At 38.4% G+C, this 15018-nt stretch overlaps 1 protein-coding gene across 1 annotated transcript in view; it reads right to left on the bottom strand.

Annotated features, from left to right (window-relative positions):
- Positions 1 to 14150, bottom strand: part of ACTR2 (actin related protein 2) — a 32472-nt gene extending 18322 nt beyond the window's left edge. Inside the window, exons 1-3 of the mRNA XM_024552711.3 lie at positions 13956 to 14150; positions 6786 to 6896; positions 637 to 852 (exon numbers count right to left, since the gene is read on the bottom strand). Coding sequence (XP_024408479.1) covers positions 637 to 852; positions 6786 to 6896; positions 13956 to 14003 — 375 coding nt within the window. The 5' untranslated portion in view covers positions 14004 to 14150. The remainder of the gene's footprint in view (positions 1 to 636; positions 853 to 6785; positions 6897 to 13955) is intronic.
- Positions 14151 to 15018: the final 868 nt, after the last annotated feature.

Genomic DNA, 15018 nt, shown 5'->3' with positions numbered 1-15018 from the left:
AAATCTGAACATGCCCCTTCCCTTAAGAGCCCTTCGTTTTACTTGAAGTAAAAGTCTAATTCCCGGTAAGAACCTAGATGACCTGGGTCTGTTACTTCTTTGACTTCACCTCTTGCTTGTCTCCCACACTGGCGTCCTTGCTGACTCTTCTACATGCCAGGCTTGCGCTTATTTTCAGACCTTTACTCTGACTCCTTCCTCTGCCCGAAATGCTCGCCCCCATATATCCTGGCCAACTCCCTCCACGTCTCTGTTTAAACATCACCTTCTCACGCAGGGCTCCTACCATACCCCGTGTACAAACACAACCTTCCCCGACTCCCCATCTCCTTTAACCTCCCCCCCCCCCTTTTAGCATCTATCATCTTCTAACAAACCACTCAGTTAAGTCACTTTTTGGGGTCTGTTTTCCCTGCTAGAACGCAAGCTCCACGGCAGCAGGACTCTGTCTTATTTACCAACAGAGCCTACTCAGAAATAATGGTCCGCACAAGTAGGTGCTCAGTAAACAAGATCTGGGAGAAAATAACAGTTCTTTGTATTCCCTTTATCTTTTACAGCAACAGTAAGATAAAAGAAAGAACACTTTCAGGAAAAAGATAAGAAACACATGCAATATCCTATCTAAAAACTTACCTCTACAATCTTCTCTCTGTTTTTGGTTGGGTTCATGGGGGGTTCTGTGAGTAAGATTTTACAGTTTCTGGTATCTATGTTAAGTTTCTCTGGTCCAAACGTATAGTCCCACAGGTGTTTCATGTCATCCCAATTCCGTACTATGCCATTCTCCATAGGGTAGTTAACTTCTAACATTGAGCGTAATTCACTCGCCTCATCACCAACCATAAGATCCTAGAAAATTATAATATCAAAGCTTTAGACCGGTCTAATTTTGCATAAAATACCTTCAGAAAATTATATTCCCATATTCCAAAAACTTGGGAATAATTTTAATCTTTCTAGCACTTCTAGACCAAGTATTTCTTTCCACAAGTTAAAATCTTTCCTTTCAAGAGCAATGCCTTCCAAAGTTTAATACATTTTTATGTATAATGTGGTTTAAATCAATAAACTGACCTTACCTTTAATACATATGTTTCCCAAAGAAGAGCAATAACACAAATAAACCCCACATTTTCATATTTTGGAGGGTTTTGTATGAGGTTTCATCTGTTTCTTTTGCTCAAATGTTCAAAAAATAAGGCCTGTGATATGTGAAATAGCACATCAGCAAAAACAACTTGTAGAAAGATGCTCAATGCATGCAGCACAGTCCTTTGCACTCAACATCAAAATGATAAGTGAATGTACTGTAGAGCATGATGAAAGAAGCAAAAGAAGGGATGAGTCTTTAGTGCACTACAATAATGCGTATATATGTACTGTGTAAAACTTGTAACTTTCACAGACTTCTACCTACATGTCTGAATGAGAATTGAAATTAAGTTTGTTTAACATGCCTCACCAAAAGGAATGAAAACTTGTAGAGATGCCAAAAAAAAAAAAAAAAAGAACACAGGGAAACAATTCTTTAAAATTATAACTTACAAGCAACATTTTTTATCTTGAACTGTAAGACTAGAAAACTATGCCGTTACACGCAAAGCGGAATACTCACAAGTCTTGTCTGCAATGAGCATACCTAAGACGGCCCACATGAAAAGCCAAATTCTGTACGTATAATAAGGCTAACGATGTCTTGGAACTTAAACTTCTTTTAGAAATCAGCTAATAAAGATATTAAATAACCCTAACTTCTACGTGTACTGATGGATTTTAAAAACTAGCATCAGACATAGCAACTACTTGCTATAATACTTAAAATTTAAAACATGGGGAAATGACAAGAGCAAAATTAATGCGTTAAAACTGAGGTTTAAATATATATGAGTTTAAAACTTTTAAAAGTAACCATTTCTTTAAAGATCAGAGGTAAAACCGCAGTGAACTCTATTTTTTAAAACAGAGTTCTGCGACGCCCACTGAAGCAACAACAAAAAGGGGAAACAAAGTTAAAACATGTTAGAGATGTTCTCTAAAGCTTCTGTGCTGCAACTAGTTTTTTTAAAGTTAATTTACCACAACTTAATACTGAAATTTTTTCTTTAAATTTTTTTTAAAAATTTTTATTTATTTATCTTTAGAGAGAAGGGAAGAAAGGGAGAAAGTGAGAGAGAGAAACATCAATACGCGGGAGTTATCAATTGGCTGCCACTTGTACACCCCCGACCAGGGACCTGGTCCGCAACCCAGGCGTGCGTCCTGATGGGGTGTCAAACCAGCAACCTTTCAGTTTCTTGGCTGGGGTTCAATCACGGAGCCACACCAGCAAGGGCTGCTCAAATTTCTTAAATATTAACTATTTGGAATTATCTCATAGAAAATGCAAAACTAAAAATCTACAGTTGTGAACTTTACTTAATGACGTGTATATTGAATTACTTAGGGAGAAGTAATACTGATACTTTGAAATACATCAAAAAACATGACAGACTGATGGGTAGAAAGATGGATAAATATGTGATATATCAGTATAGCAAATATTAATATCAGAATCTAAGTGATGAATATAGGGTTGTATTCTTTCAACCTTGCTCTATATTCTAAACACTTCTTAAAAAAATGTTAAGGGAGATATCTAAACCTGCAAGTATATACTCTATTTTGTCATGTATAATGCATACTCCGCCCCCCCCAATTTTTGAGGGAAAAATAAAGGTATGCATTACGCATGGGTAGTACATGAAATACCTTGTATCTGTAGTTGTGTTTTGTAATTATTGTTACATAAAATCTCTTGTACCATCGTATGTTAAAAAATACATGCTAAAATTCCTTTATAATACAAAAAACAAGTATCTAAATATAAATGAATGAATGAATGAATGAAAAAATAAAAACGATAGGTTTTTTTCCCTGAAAGTTTGGGTTAAAAACACGGGTACACATTATACACAGCAAAATACAGTGTATTACTTTTGTCCATTAACAAATATAATTTAATACAAAATTTTGTTACTTTCCTTTAGACTATATCTTTGTGATAAACAAAGTAACACACTAGATAATTAGATGGTTTACATAAATCAATATACATTCGCAACTACATTTCAACAGGTTTCATCAGAATATTTACTTTTAATCCATGCAAGAATAGGGGCTTACATATGTCTGGCCCAATGACAACTAAAACCAAAAGCTTAATGTATCTACTCCTGGGATGTACATACTCTAAAGCAGAGGTCCCCAGTCCCTGGGCCACGGACTGGTAAAAACTGTCTTTCACAAATGCGGTCCGTGGCACCAAAAGGTTGGGGACCGCTGCTCTAAAGGCCTGGCTGAAAGGAATGTCTGGCATTGAGTATTTTATCGTCCCTCTGAACATGACATTTAAAATAGAAGAAAACAATTTTTAACTTACTAGGTTAGTGCAAAATTTGACTAGCGCAAGCTACCTAAATTTATCTGTATCTAAAAATTATAATTAAAAAACCTCTAAAACATATAACCTTCCTTAGAACATTTCAAGAGCTTTATGAAGCCTGCCCTCATACCTCAGAACCAAGTCATAAGCGATCAGATCAGGCCTTAGATTTTTACCACCCACCTCATCAACGGACCTCAAGCCTAAACCATCACCTATTACCTGAAAGAATGAAAAATTACAGTAACTGTTCTGAGATGCTGTTTCAAAATCACTTATATTACAAAAAGCAAGCAATATAGATTATATTTGCCAAGAATCATTTGAACAATATCACTTCAAGTTAAAAAATTGAGCAAACACACTTTAAAACCACAATTAAATTCCTAGAAGAAATTCCTTAAAAAACATTTGTGCAATTAAATCTATACTGTTCTCTACAGGCAGACTCTTAAATCTCCTTAGGATTTTAAGAGAAAGGCATGATGTTTTATTTAGGATAAATATAGGAATTTCCACTTTTAAATGTTTTTGCTTATTCGAAAGAAAACTCCTCAAAGTTAGTTACTAGTTAAAATATATATCACTAGAAATGCCTGATATTCATCTTTTTCAAAGCTGCTTACAAATATAGCACTTAGACTAACACAGAAAAATATAATGAAAGAGTAAACTGGCTGGGATATACCCAGTAAGCTTCTAGTTCAAAAGAAAACAGCACGACATTTATTTAGGGGGGAAAGCTGTTGTTTATGATAAAGCCTTATAAAACTTTCATTTTTCTTATTTATCCTCAGATATTGTAAAATCTGCTCATCAAAATGGACAGTATAGGAAACCCCCACCCCTCATTTTACTATCTATAGTTCGTTTGCATATTAAAATTTTACTCAATTTATTAAAAATACATGATACTGTACTAAAATATATTCAATGTTCAATTTAACATTAGTAAACACAATGAATTTATCCAAATGTAACATCACCCAATTTTCTGGATCAGACATATCCTATACAAAGTCACTTGGTTTCTAATGTTATGCACACACCCCATTCCGTTTCAATTATAACATTTATCTATAAGAAACACAAGGAAAACAGTTCAAAACTATGTTAGTAATCAGTTCTGGTTTGGTCCACTGCAGCAATCAGGAAAGTATAGGATGATTCAAATTAAAATATGGAAACGCCCCCCTCCCCAATACTAAGGGACACAGAACAACTACTGTCCCACCAAGCAAAAGTGGAAAACAAACAGAGCACGTGTGTGACCTCACTTACCATCTTTTTGTTATTCTACTTCAACAGGTCAAGAAAGGTGAAGAGAGAGAAGGTAGAAGTAAGAGTCAGAAAAGGCCTAAATAAAATCCTCACTGAAATTTTTAAACATACAAGCAACAGAGAAAAATTAGGTCGAGGTCAGATGCAGTACCACTCTATTTTACGGAGGTAATAATTAGGGCCATATTAACATGGACAGTTATTACTCCTGAATGAAAACAATTAACTTATTAAACAATTTAAATTTCCATTTTTTTTTAAGTTTACCACCACATTTTAGCTAAAAAGATACAAAATGTGTAAGTCAATCCAGTAGACAGAGAAATTCCAAAAAGTGCCTTTAAATTCATTACTGAATTTAAGAACCTTAATTAAGGAAAATAAATGATAACAGGAAAGATCTAGCTGAGTAAGCAGAGGGTAAGTTTAGGGTTGTCTTTCTAAGCTCTAGCAATCACGTTAAATTTGACACGGGTCTCTGTGTTTTCTATTGGAAGAACAATGTAACTTGAAAGAGGTAAAAGACTAAGCAGACTGAACAGAACCGGGCCAACAGAACACAGAATGACAAACCATTCAAGGAATGCTATCGGGAATTCCTTAGTGGAAAATGTCTCCTTAGTATATTGACTACTTCATTTCTATCACTTGACCTTGAAAAGTAAGAGAGTGGGAATTAAAAGATATGTAATTATTCATGCCTATGTTGAAGAATAAAAATAGCTATATGTGATATATCTTAATATCTCAAAAATGTTATCAATAAAGTACCTTACAAAAACAGTTCTTTAAAAGTATGATTCTGAACTAAAAAACTTTCAACTCCATTTAAAAAGTTAATCCATATCACTATAATTAACTAAATTTTAAGTCAAAGTTCTTTCAAGACTGAATTCAATCAGAATGAGAGGAGTTCACAACAACAGAATAAGGAATCCCATAAATTCCACCACCTCCAAAAACAGACTCTAAAATAAAAACACTCATATCGAGTATCCCATTTGATTACCGGTAACATAACAAAGAGTCCAGAATGATTCACTATTTTAAGTCTTTAAAAAATTAACACAGAACCTAAGTTTCAATTTGTATTTGTATTCATTGTGTAATTTAACTCTCTAATCCCAAGAGCAGAGAGCTAATCAAGTAGCAAATCTCTACCATCTATTACCACCTTCTTAGAGAGTTCAAACAATGTCCCAAAGAGGCTCACCTTAACTCCTATTTCAAATGACTCAATCTAACAGTTCACCGAAGTCTTGCCATGGCAAGACTGTCCAGAGAGGACCGACAGTGCTAGCTTGCTTACAAATACTTCAGCAGCCTGCCCCAAAATTCGACTGCATTTTGTAAAACCTGACCCCTAGGCCATCTAAAGAATTTAAATCAATTGGTCACCACAGTCCTTTTGATTGATCTGTTTCTTTTTTCTTCTACAGTATAACTCCCACTTGATTTCCAATCCTTTTAATATGGAAGAAAAATCCCTCATCCTTAATGTTGAGCATCCTGTGTCAAGTACAGGAAGTGGGCAATGATAACCTTCCTTCCTCTCTTTCTGGTTAAGGCAAATAATGCAAGGCCAAATAAAGACTTGCGCAGCTTCTTCCTGCACATTATGGAAATCAGTTATTACATTAGTGAAAAGAGGAAACAGTAAGATTTATGTCCTGTGTTTTCCCAACTAGCTACATTTAAAAGTACGGGAATCAGGCCATGAGAACATGGAAAGGAAAAGTCTAAGGTCCCAAAGGAACATTAACATATATAATGATAAATATATGGAATTGAAAAACATAAAAATGCCAGGCTGGTTTCTTTTAAAAATTATATTATAATTCACATTCATATAAAAATCTTAAGTATTTTACTCCATTCAGAGAGTAATGGCATCAAGCCACACTTAAAATCAGATGAAATTAACTTCAGTTTTTGTGCCTTTTTTTTCAAGTGTTAATTAAAAAGTTAAGAAATTCTGCCCCCCTCCACCTTTGCTTTTCATGGCATCACATTTTTAAACTACTTAATTCAAGAACATCTCATAGGTTTTGATCCTAATTTATCAGTAAATAAAATTTACCTTGATTTCAATGTTTCCCACTTTGGTGGTTGATCTGATAATAGGTCTTCCAACCAAAGCTGGGAAGATGTGTTCTGGGAAGTTAGAGCCTGCATATCCACACTTCACAAACTGGAAGAGAAGAGTAAGAGTGAATTAGTCAAAGCATTTACTATATCCATCGAAAAACGCTGTCTGAAAAACACCACTTTGCATTTATACAGTATTTTAAACTTTGGGTGGTTTCAAATCACCCAAACTAGTCCTCCAATCTACCACATCTCATTTTACGCCCTTCAAGCACTGACTGCTACCAGGGCTCATGTTTATTTACCCGTGGGCTGCGCATTTGGTGCCTGAGTGCCCCCACCACAGAGAAAGCCTCATGAAAGCAGGGGCTCAGCAGAGCAGTTCATGCTGGCACCCGATGCTTCAGAGAGGTCCTGGCACACAGTGGTCACACAAGAAGTATCTGGGGAGTGGACAAATTCACTCAACAAATGCTAAGGATTTTTAAGAGAGAAATGTTAAAGTTTTCATTCTAAAGCACACGTTCATTCATCTCTGGTAATTCACTTAAGCAACCTCACTTTCCAAAACGGGAGAAATCCAATGGCATCTGGACTAACATCTTGTTAACATTTATTAGTTATTTTGAGCTATTTGCAGTTTTATATTTAGATAAGTGTTATTCAGTAATACCACGTAGCATAATTTATGTTCAGACAGTGTACTTCTCCAACGAGGGCATATCAGTGATTCCAATGATACTTCCATTTTATGCATAAAAAACTGATATAAATACTAGGAGATTGAACAACTAGTAAAACTGAAAATAGAAGCAAGGGTTTTAAAATTCTTATACCAATAATATGGTCTATTTAGTCTTATTTTTATGAGCAGACAATGCAAGAAAAGTGCAATTAAAAACTTAAGGGTGGGAGGAAGGGTTGGCAGGGAGGCTGCTGAGAAATGTTCCAGCTTCAGCTGCTGCTTTTGGCAGCACAGAAATGCTAGTTATGGCCTCTCAGCCACCAGGGCTCCATCTTTTGACCCACGGTCACCATTGCTTTTCGGTGCTATGCAGTCCTGGTGGCAAGAGAGGGTCCTGGAAACCTGGTACCCACCAGTGAAGTGGTTCTCTTCCCTGCAGGGGCCTAAATTTTGGAGCTTTTGGTTTACCTCTCCTGTGTACCGCCCCTCCCCACTCCTGAATGTAGGCCTCCGGTGTGTGTGGAGGAGCTCTGCGACAGCGCTCAGGCCAGCTGCGGTACAGGTTGGGAGCAGGCTTTTGGAGATGAGGAGAGCGAGAGGTCTGCATCTGTGGCACTCGGCATTGCTGCCTTCTGTTTCTGGTGGGGAGCACGGCCCCTCTGTCTTCCCTGCCTCCTGACGGAGAAGGTGAAGGACTCCATGTCCCTGCGAGGGCCATGCTGGGCTCTGCCTGACTGGGACTGGCTCCTAAGCTCCATGACCTGCTCTGAAAACCAAGTACCAGAGGCCCCATCTCCTTTTAATTTTATTTTATTATGATTATAATTACTAATATCCTTGTAATAGAAATAAAGTTTGTACATAGGAAAAAAAATCCTTTGGGTCGGGAGGAAAAAGCCATATAAGGCAAGTAATCAGAGTCTATACCCTCCCCTTAATAAGTCTTTATTCAATGTAAGCTATTGTGCAAGGTTTTTTTTTGTTTTGTTTTGTTTTGTTTTGCTGATGAATCCCAAGTGACTAGAACAGTGTCTGGTACATAGTAAATGCATATTAAATAAATTAATCCATAAATATTAAAAACTGATTTCAGGGTACGATACCATGACTATTTTAATATAGAGAATATGCTTAATACCGAAAAAGACTAGTTCCACAGCACCAGGCACCATACTCTCTCTCAAGAGCTGAGAAAAACAGTGTCTGAACGTGGCCCAGGATAGTAGGAACACAAAGGCGGGCAGAGACTATCACCTACCCTTTGACCGAAACCGCCTCTGTACGAGGAACTGCCTTGTTTGAGGGTGTTAAAACTCAGCAACAATATCACTCAGGGACCTTGACTAACCCTCTAAAATACAAAATTCTTATTTTGTTTGTGAACCACAGTTAATTATAAATAACCTAGAACATTCTGCTATCCAGAACGTCGAGTAAATTGCGAGTTTTTAATAAACAGGGCCTTTAAAATATATAGTCATGACTTAAGCAGTTTAAAGCTACTATTATGAAGAAAATCTGTCTGAAATTAGTAAACTTCATATTCCCAATACCACCTGAATTCCTATCTTCTCAGTTCACATTAACTAGAACCTACATAAAGCATACTATTCAGATACGTTTTCTTTCCAATCCACCAAACCTAGTCCCGGTCAGTTTACCATTGAGCCTCCAGCGCCAGGTCATTTTTCAAGTACAGCCACCCATTTCTAAAACTCTACTCCAAGTCTTACTGAACTACCTTTCAAGGCAGACGTTAATGTGATATGATGGCACATGCAATAAGAACCTGCTTGCTCACACCTACCTCTTCATTTGAACAGTTGATAGTAAAGCACCCCCAAAGTGTTAAAATAACAGAATTCAGAAGCTCTAACCAATGTTTCAACAATGTCTTCTCAAAAAACTTATCAATGTGGTCCAGAAAAAGTGGAAGAGACAATTATCAGAGGAAAAGAATAATACCTAGTATTTTCTAGTATATTCAAACAAAAAGAAAAAGAAACCTCCCACACTCTTCTTTTCTAAATCATAAACTCTCTTTTGTTCTTAAGTCAAAATCCAGCTCACTTGGTATGCAATGAAATGAAATGGAAGGTAGAGAATCTCATTATCCCGCCACACTAAATTTCTACATAAAACCTGTCATGATCACCGGCCTAATATAAGCATTAGTCATAATTTACACATATATTCGAAATATAGAAAGTAAATATTATATGGATATTAAGTTACATGTTTACCTCAAAGTAATGAACAGATATGGACACCGGGTGGGTTGAAAGTGTCCATATTCCAGGCTAAAAATGCCCACCTACATGAATCTAGATATCATTAAAGAAGACTGTAAAATGAATGACTGAAAAAAGAATCAGTAAGTTTGTAAAGGCCACTTTTGGTATATTAAATGTAAACAAAGGACTTAAAAAAGGAACCATAATAGAAGTTGAAGGTGGAAGGAGGAGCTTGGGAAGGGGCACAAGTCAGGTCCTGGTGCAGGGAGGAGGCTGGGAAGGCTGACAGCCTCTCGTCTTATTCTGAGCCACATTAGAAATTATGCAACACGGCAAATCTGGAAATCACCACGTTGTTCAATGTTTTCGGATTATAATTGCTCACATAGGTAGTTCGCATCTTTAATTCTTGTTTGAGCACATCTTAAGGAACAAAATATTTGCCAAGTGCCTGAGGCAGACAAAAATTGAGACCCCCCCCCCCAAACAAAAACCTACCATTCCTGTGCTTTACAAAAAAGGGAAATTTGGCCTTGAATTCAAATTAAAGATATCACTTACTTGTTAATGAAATTATTCTGCTTAAGTAGTAGTTTATAGGAAGCATTTGCTGCCATAGTACCGTATTTTTTGGACTATAAGATGCACCTAGGTTTTAGAGGAGGAAAATAGGGAGGAAAAAACAAAACAAAACAAAACAAAACAAAACACCCCGCTCTCCCCCTCCCCCCAGTGAGCCAGGTAAGCTACTTTTAGACTATAAGACGACCCCCCCCACCCCTGGGGAAAAAGTGTATCTTATAGTCCAAAAAATAGGGTACTCTAATGCTGGCATTCCTACAGGGTATTAGATGTTCATTCGGTCAAAATGGGAATAAGCACACTATTTCACATTATTTTAAATATTAAAGCACTGACAGCTATAACAGAAGTATAATTAAAATGACCTATTTCTCAGTATCATAAACTGATAAGACGATCTGGCATTTCCTTTCTTGCAAAAAAAAAAAAATCTGTTATTTAAAAGCCTAAATCTAAACCATTATGTGATAAAATGTAAAGAAAATATTCTTTTCTGAACTACTCATTTGGGATCATTTTAATCTTTGAAATTCTTCCCCCACTCATCATTTTAAGACTTGGAGACTTAGTTCTCTCGTTGTGTGCAGTAAGGCTGCGTTTAAGAAATAGATTTTTACCATATATAGTTTCCTCTTCATAGCACTGTGGTTTAAACTGGCTCTCTTACTTCCTACTGAGTCATCAAATGGTAAGAACACTAACAGTACAATGTTCTTTCAAGCAAAAATGAAAAAAGTCATCTATATTTACTTTAAAAGTACCTTCCTTCTCTCAAAAAAAAACCAAACAGATTTATAAAGCTTTACTTGGGCTTACTGTATTTGTATCTGATGGTACTGTTGCATTAATTTAATTGCAGAGTGATTATTCTGATTATTCTACAGCATTTTGCAGGGTAAGACCAAATTTGTTTTTGATTTATTTCTATCGCAAACATTTCTGAATTCGACATATAAATTAGCACAAGCCGAATAAAGCAAGCCATACACAACTACAAATGTGAATACAATTGAAAATAATTATCCTAGCATTACAAGCTACTTTGTATCACTAGACCCTAAAAACTACCAGTCACACAGTAGGCAGTTTTCTTCACTGTTGTTGGTGAAAACACCCAAGTTTGGTAACAGCATACACACCACCAGACGCCTGGGCAGAAGAACCCTTGAAAGACACCTAAACCTTAGCAGATACCAAGATTTGCACCTATCTGGCCACTTTCAGTGGCTCAATTTTAGGCGGTAGGTTTGAACAGTTATGAGAATGAAGCAAATAAATTTTTGGAATTAGATGAGGTTTCCTCCTCTAGGCTGCCCTACTGAGAGAAACTGGTTGGGGGCTAGTAAGAAAGACGAGCAAGGACCAACATCTGGCCTGTGATCATATGAACCAACCTACCCTCACAGCATCTGACATAGGGCCTGCCAGGGGAGTTTAAAAAAATATCAACTTCTCAAATTGCCTATAATTAAAATTTTAAAACCTAAAATGTGTAAAAGGCAAGTTGCTTTAGGGTAACAACTATTTCCACAAATTTTTAGAAATTAAATTTGAATATCTTGTTTAATATTTAATTGTAAAGGAATCATTATGCCTTCGGGTAACTAAATAAAATCAAGACGACTATGAAACAGAATATAGCATCTAACTGGTCCCTAATCCTCTAAATTTTCAGAAATATCACAGCATTCCTGACTACATATTATAACTGTTTCTTCATTTGAAGTCGATCATGTCTATAGAAAATCTGAATAAAATTTAAAAATTAGAACTGTAACACCAAATACATACATTTTTGTTTGAATTATATATTTTTCCTACATGTCATAGTAACAGTATCTAGCATATTAAAATAAAATGTTTTAGCCCTGAATGGTGTAGTTCAGTAGTACTGCAAACCAAAAGGTCGCTGGTTCAATTCCCAGTCAGGGTACATGCCAGGGTTGCGGGCCAGGTCCCCGGCTGGGGGCTTGCAAAAGGCAACTGATTGATGTTTCTCTCCCTCTCTCTAAAAAGAATAAAATCTTTAAAAAAAAATGTTTTAAATTCAGTGTTTAAAGCTTTAAATTTAATTAGGTCAATTTGAGACTAATCTTTTAAAAAAGCACCTTTAACTGGGTACTAACTGTAAAAGTAATAAATGCTTTTAGTTTCTTTATTTTAAAGATAATATAATACATGTCTTGTTAAAAAACAAAGAACATTTCCCCAAGAACATAGAAGAGTCATGAAGTCCTCATCTACTCCATCACTCCACGATTTCTAGTTCACGCGTATCCACTATGAACATTTCATGTACCCCTCAAAACTTTCACATATACGTACTAGTCTGTGAACACATAAATATCTTTAATAAAGAACACACACATAAATGGGATTATTTTTTAACTTAACAGTAAATCTTAGATATCTTTCCATAGCATTGGTCTGCCTCTTTTTTCTAAGTATCCCATTTTGTATGGATGTCCCATTATATGATAGCATTTATTACTCAAGCTCATTTTTAGCTAAGTTCAGATAAAGCTAGTATAATTACTGCTTGTTAAAGTCTAACATTCCATCAAGGGAAGTATTATGGCAGTGAGTATTAGGTCTTTTCCCCCCACAACAATCCAGTCTGTAAAGTGTTTTGAAGTTCAAGTAAAATCTTTGAAAATTCCCGTCACATTTATGGAAGGAGGGGGAGAAAGGTCACAAAATATGCAACTCCAAAGTGGTCAGACATCACTGTAATGTAGGAGAAAATTATCACAATGGAACTCATCCAAAATAAGTAACATTTCTGTCTTCTAATTTGCTGACTTGGCTATCCAAAATACATTTTTTTTAAAGGGGGAGGGCGTTTGAAAAAAATAACTTTCAAAAATCAATGTTTTACTCGGATTTTTACAATTACTTGCGTTCTAGAATCTTAAAGACTAACATTATCTGTAATCTGTACCCAAGGGGGAAAAACGGGGGAGGGGGAAGACGGCGAAACTGATTACCTCCCCCGAGGTCAGTAAAACTAACACTTGGACCCCTTGAGGGGTGCACGTAGTCCAAGACCATTCAATGGAACAGGCTGGTCCCTGCGGGGCTGCCCGTGAGCCAAATCCCCGGCATGCAGAACAAAAAGTAAATTATGCACAGCCGATTGGGCCTCCACTTCCCTCAAAGAAAAAAAAAAAACCCTCAAAACTGTGTAAGGGCTGAAGCTTGCATTGACAACACTTCCCTTTTTTTCTTTACACCCGTTTCCTGCCTCCCGTTCGGTATCTACACAGGAAGAGGAAGGCCTCTAAGTCTTCCCTTTTTAAACACCGGCGACCCTGGCGAGAGAAGCCCTTCTCAAACACACAAACCCAGTCTTTTACGCCTCCGACCCTTTAGCCGAACTGCCGCGGCGGGAGCGAGGAACCAGTCTGTGTCGGGCAGCAGGAGAGATCGCCAAGCAATGCCGGCCTCGCTTGCAGCCTCGTCCCGGAGGGCTGAGTGGCAGGCTCGGCGAGACCAGAGCCCTTGCTCTCCTAGCCCACGGAGGCGGAAAGGGCTGCCGGTGCGCCTTGGCTCCGACGGCCCCAGGGCCCCGGGTGCATCCCCGGGAGCGGAGACCCCGCGCGCCCCCCGCACCTTCCCGCCTGCACCCGTCGCCACAGCGGCCTCCCCATGAGGATCATACCCCGGTGCCGTTGTCGCACACCACCACCTTCCGGCCCTGGCTATCCATCGTCCGCCGGGAAAAGAATAGCCGATGCCACCGAACAACCTACAGCCGCCGCCTACAGCAGCCGCCACCCGGCTCTTTCCTCTTCCTCCTCCTCCCTTTACGTAGAGCCTCCTAGGGTTCAACTTTGTTCCCCCTCCCGGAAGTCGCTACTCGGCCCCGCCCCGCCCCGCCCGTCATTTAACAGACAGCACGCGCGGTAAAGGTGGGCACGGAAAGAGGAGGCCGAGACTGACAGCGATCAGTTCCAATAAGAAACGGCGGAGTGCCGGGGCCCCGCCCTCAACTGCAGCTCCAGTTTCGCCTTCACTGTCACAGCTCATCTGGGTGACGCCCTCTGCCTCTAGTTTCCGGCGCTTCGCTGGGCGTTGCTGCGAGCAGATCTGTGGATGCTGCCGCCTTATCCCTAAAGCGTCAACGGGGTGTAGAGGGCTGCATACCCCGCTGCAAGGCTCAGGCAGGACACTGGGCTTGTCGCGAGATAGCAGTGGAACGTGGCAAAGACAGCCGGGATGGGGAGCAAAGTTGGAGGACCTTGTGGATCACACTATTGAGCATGGCTTCATGTGCTCTTGCTTCTAGGCCTTTTCAGTGAACAGAGCTGGAATGGATACACTCATATATTTGAAATCATGCGTTTATACAGACACCTCCAGTTCCAACCCGATCCTTCTTTGCCTAAATTGCACTTAGTCAAGTGAGAGTGGGTGCCTCCATTTCCAGCCTCATCGCACACCACTTTTTCCAGCAGGAACACTTTTTATCACACATCTTCAGTGTATGCACCCATTTCAACCCAGAGCCTCAGCTTTGAAATCACACGACCTAGGTTTCAAATCTGGCCCTGCCACTCAAGAGTTCTCCAATTTGGGCATACCCTTCTGTGTGTATGGGGATAATCTATTTCTGTGTTTTAAGAAGAAAGCTACCTGCATAGAAAAAGCATCCATTCAGTGGTAGCAATTGTCAACCAAATTCACAAAGAATCAGGAGGTTGTGGCTAGAAATAAAGGACAAA

The sequence above is a fragment of the Desmodus rotundus genome, chromosome 5 (assembly GCF_022682495.2).
Source record: "Desmodus rotundus isolate HL8 chromosome 5, HLdesRot8A.1, whole genome shotgun sequence".
Taxonomy (NCBI): Eukaryota; Metazoa; Chordata; class Mammalia; order Chiroptera; family Phyllostomidae; genus Desmodus; species Desmodus rotundus.
This window is presented reverse-complemented; position numbering and strand designations above follow the sequence as displayed.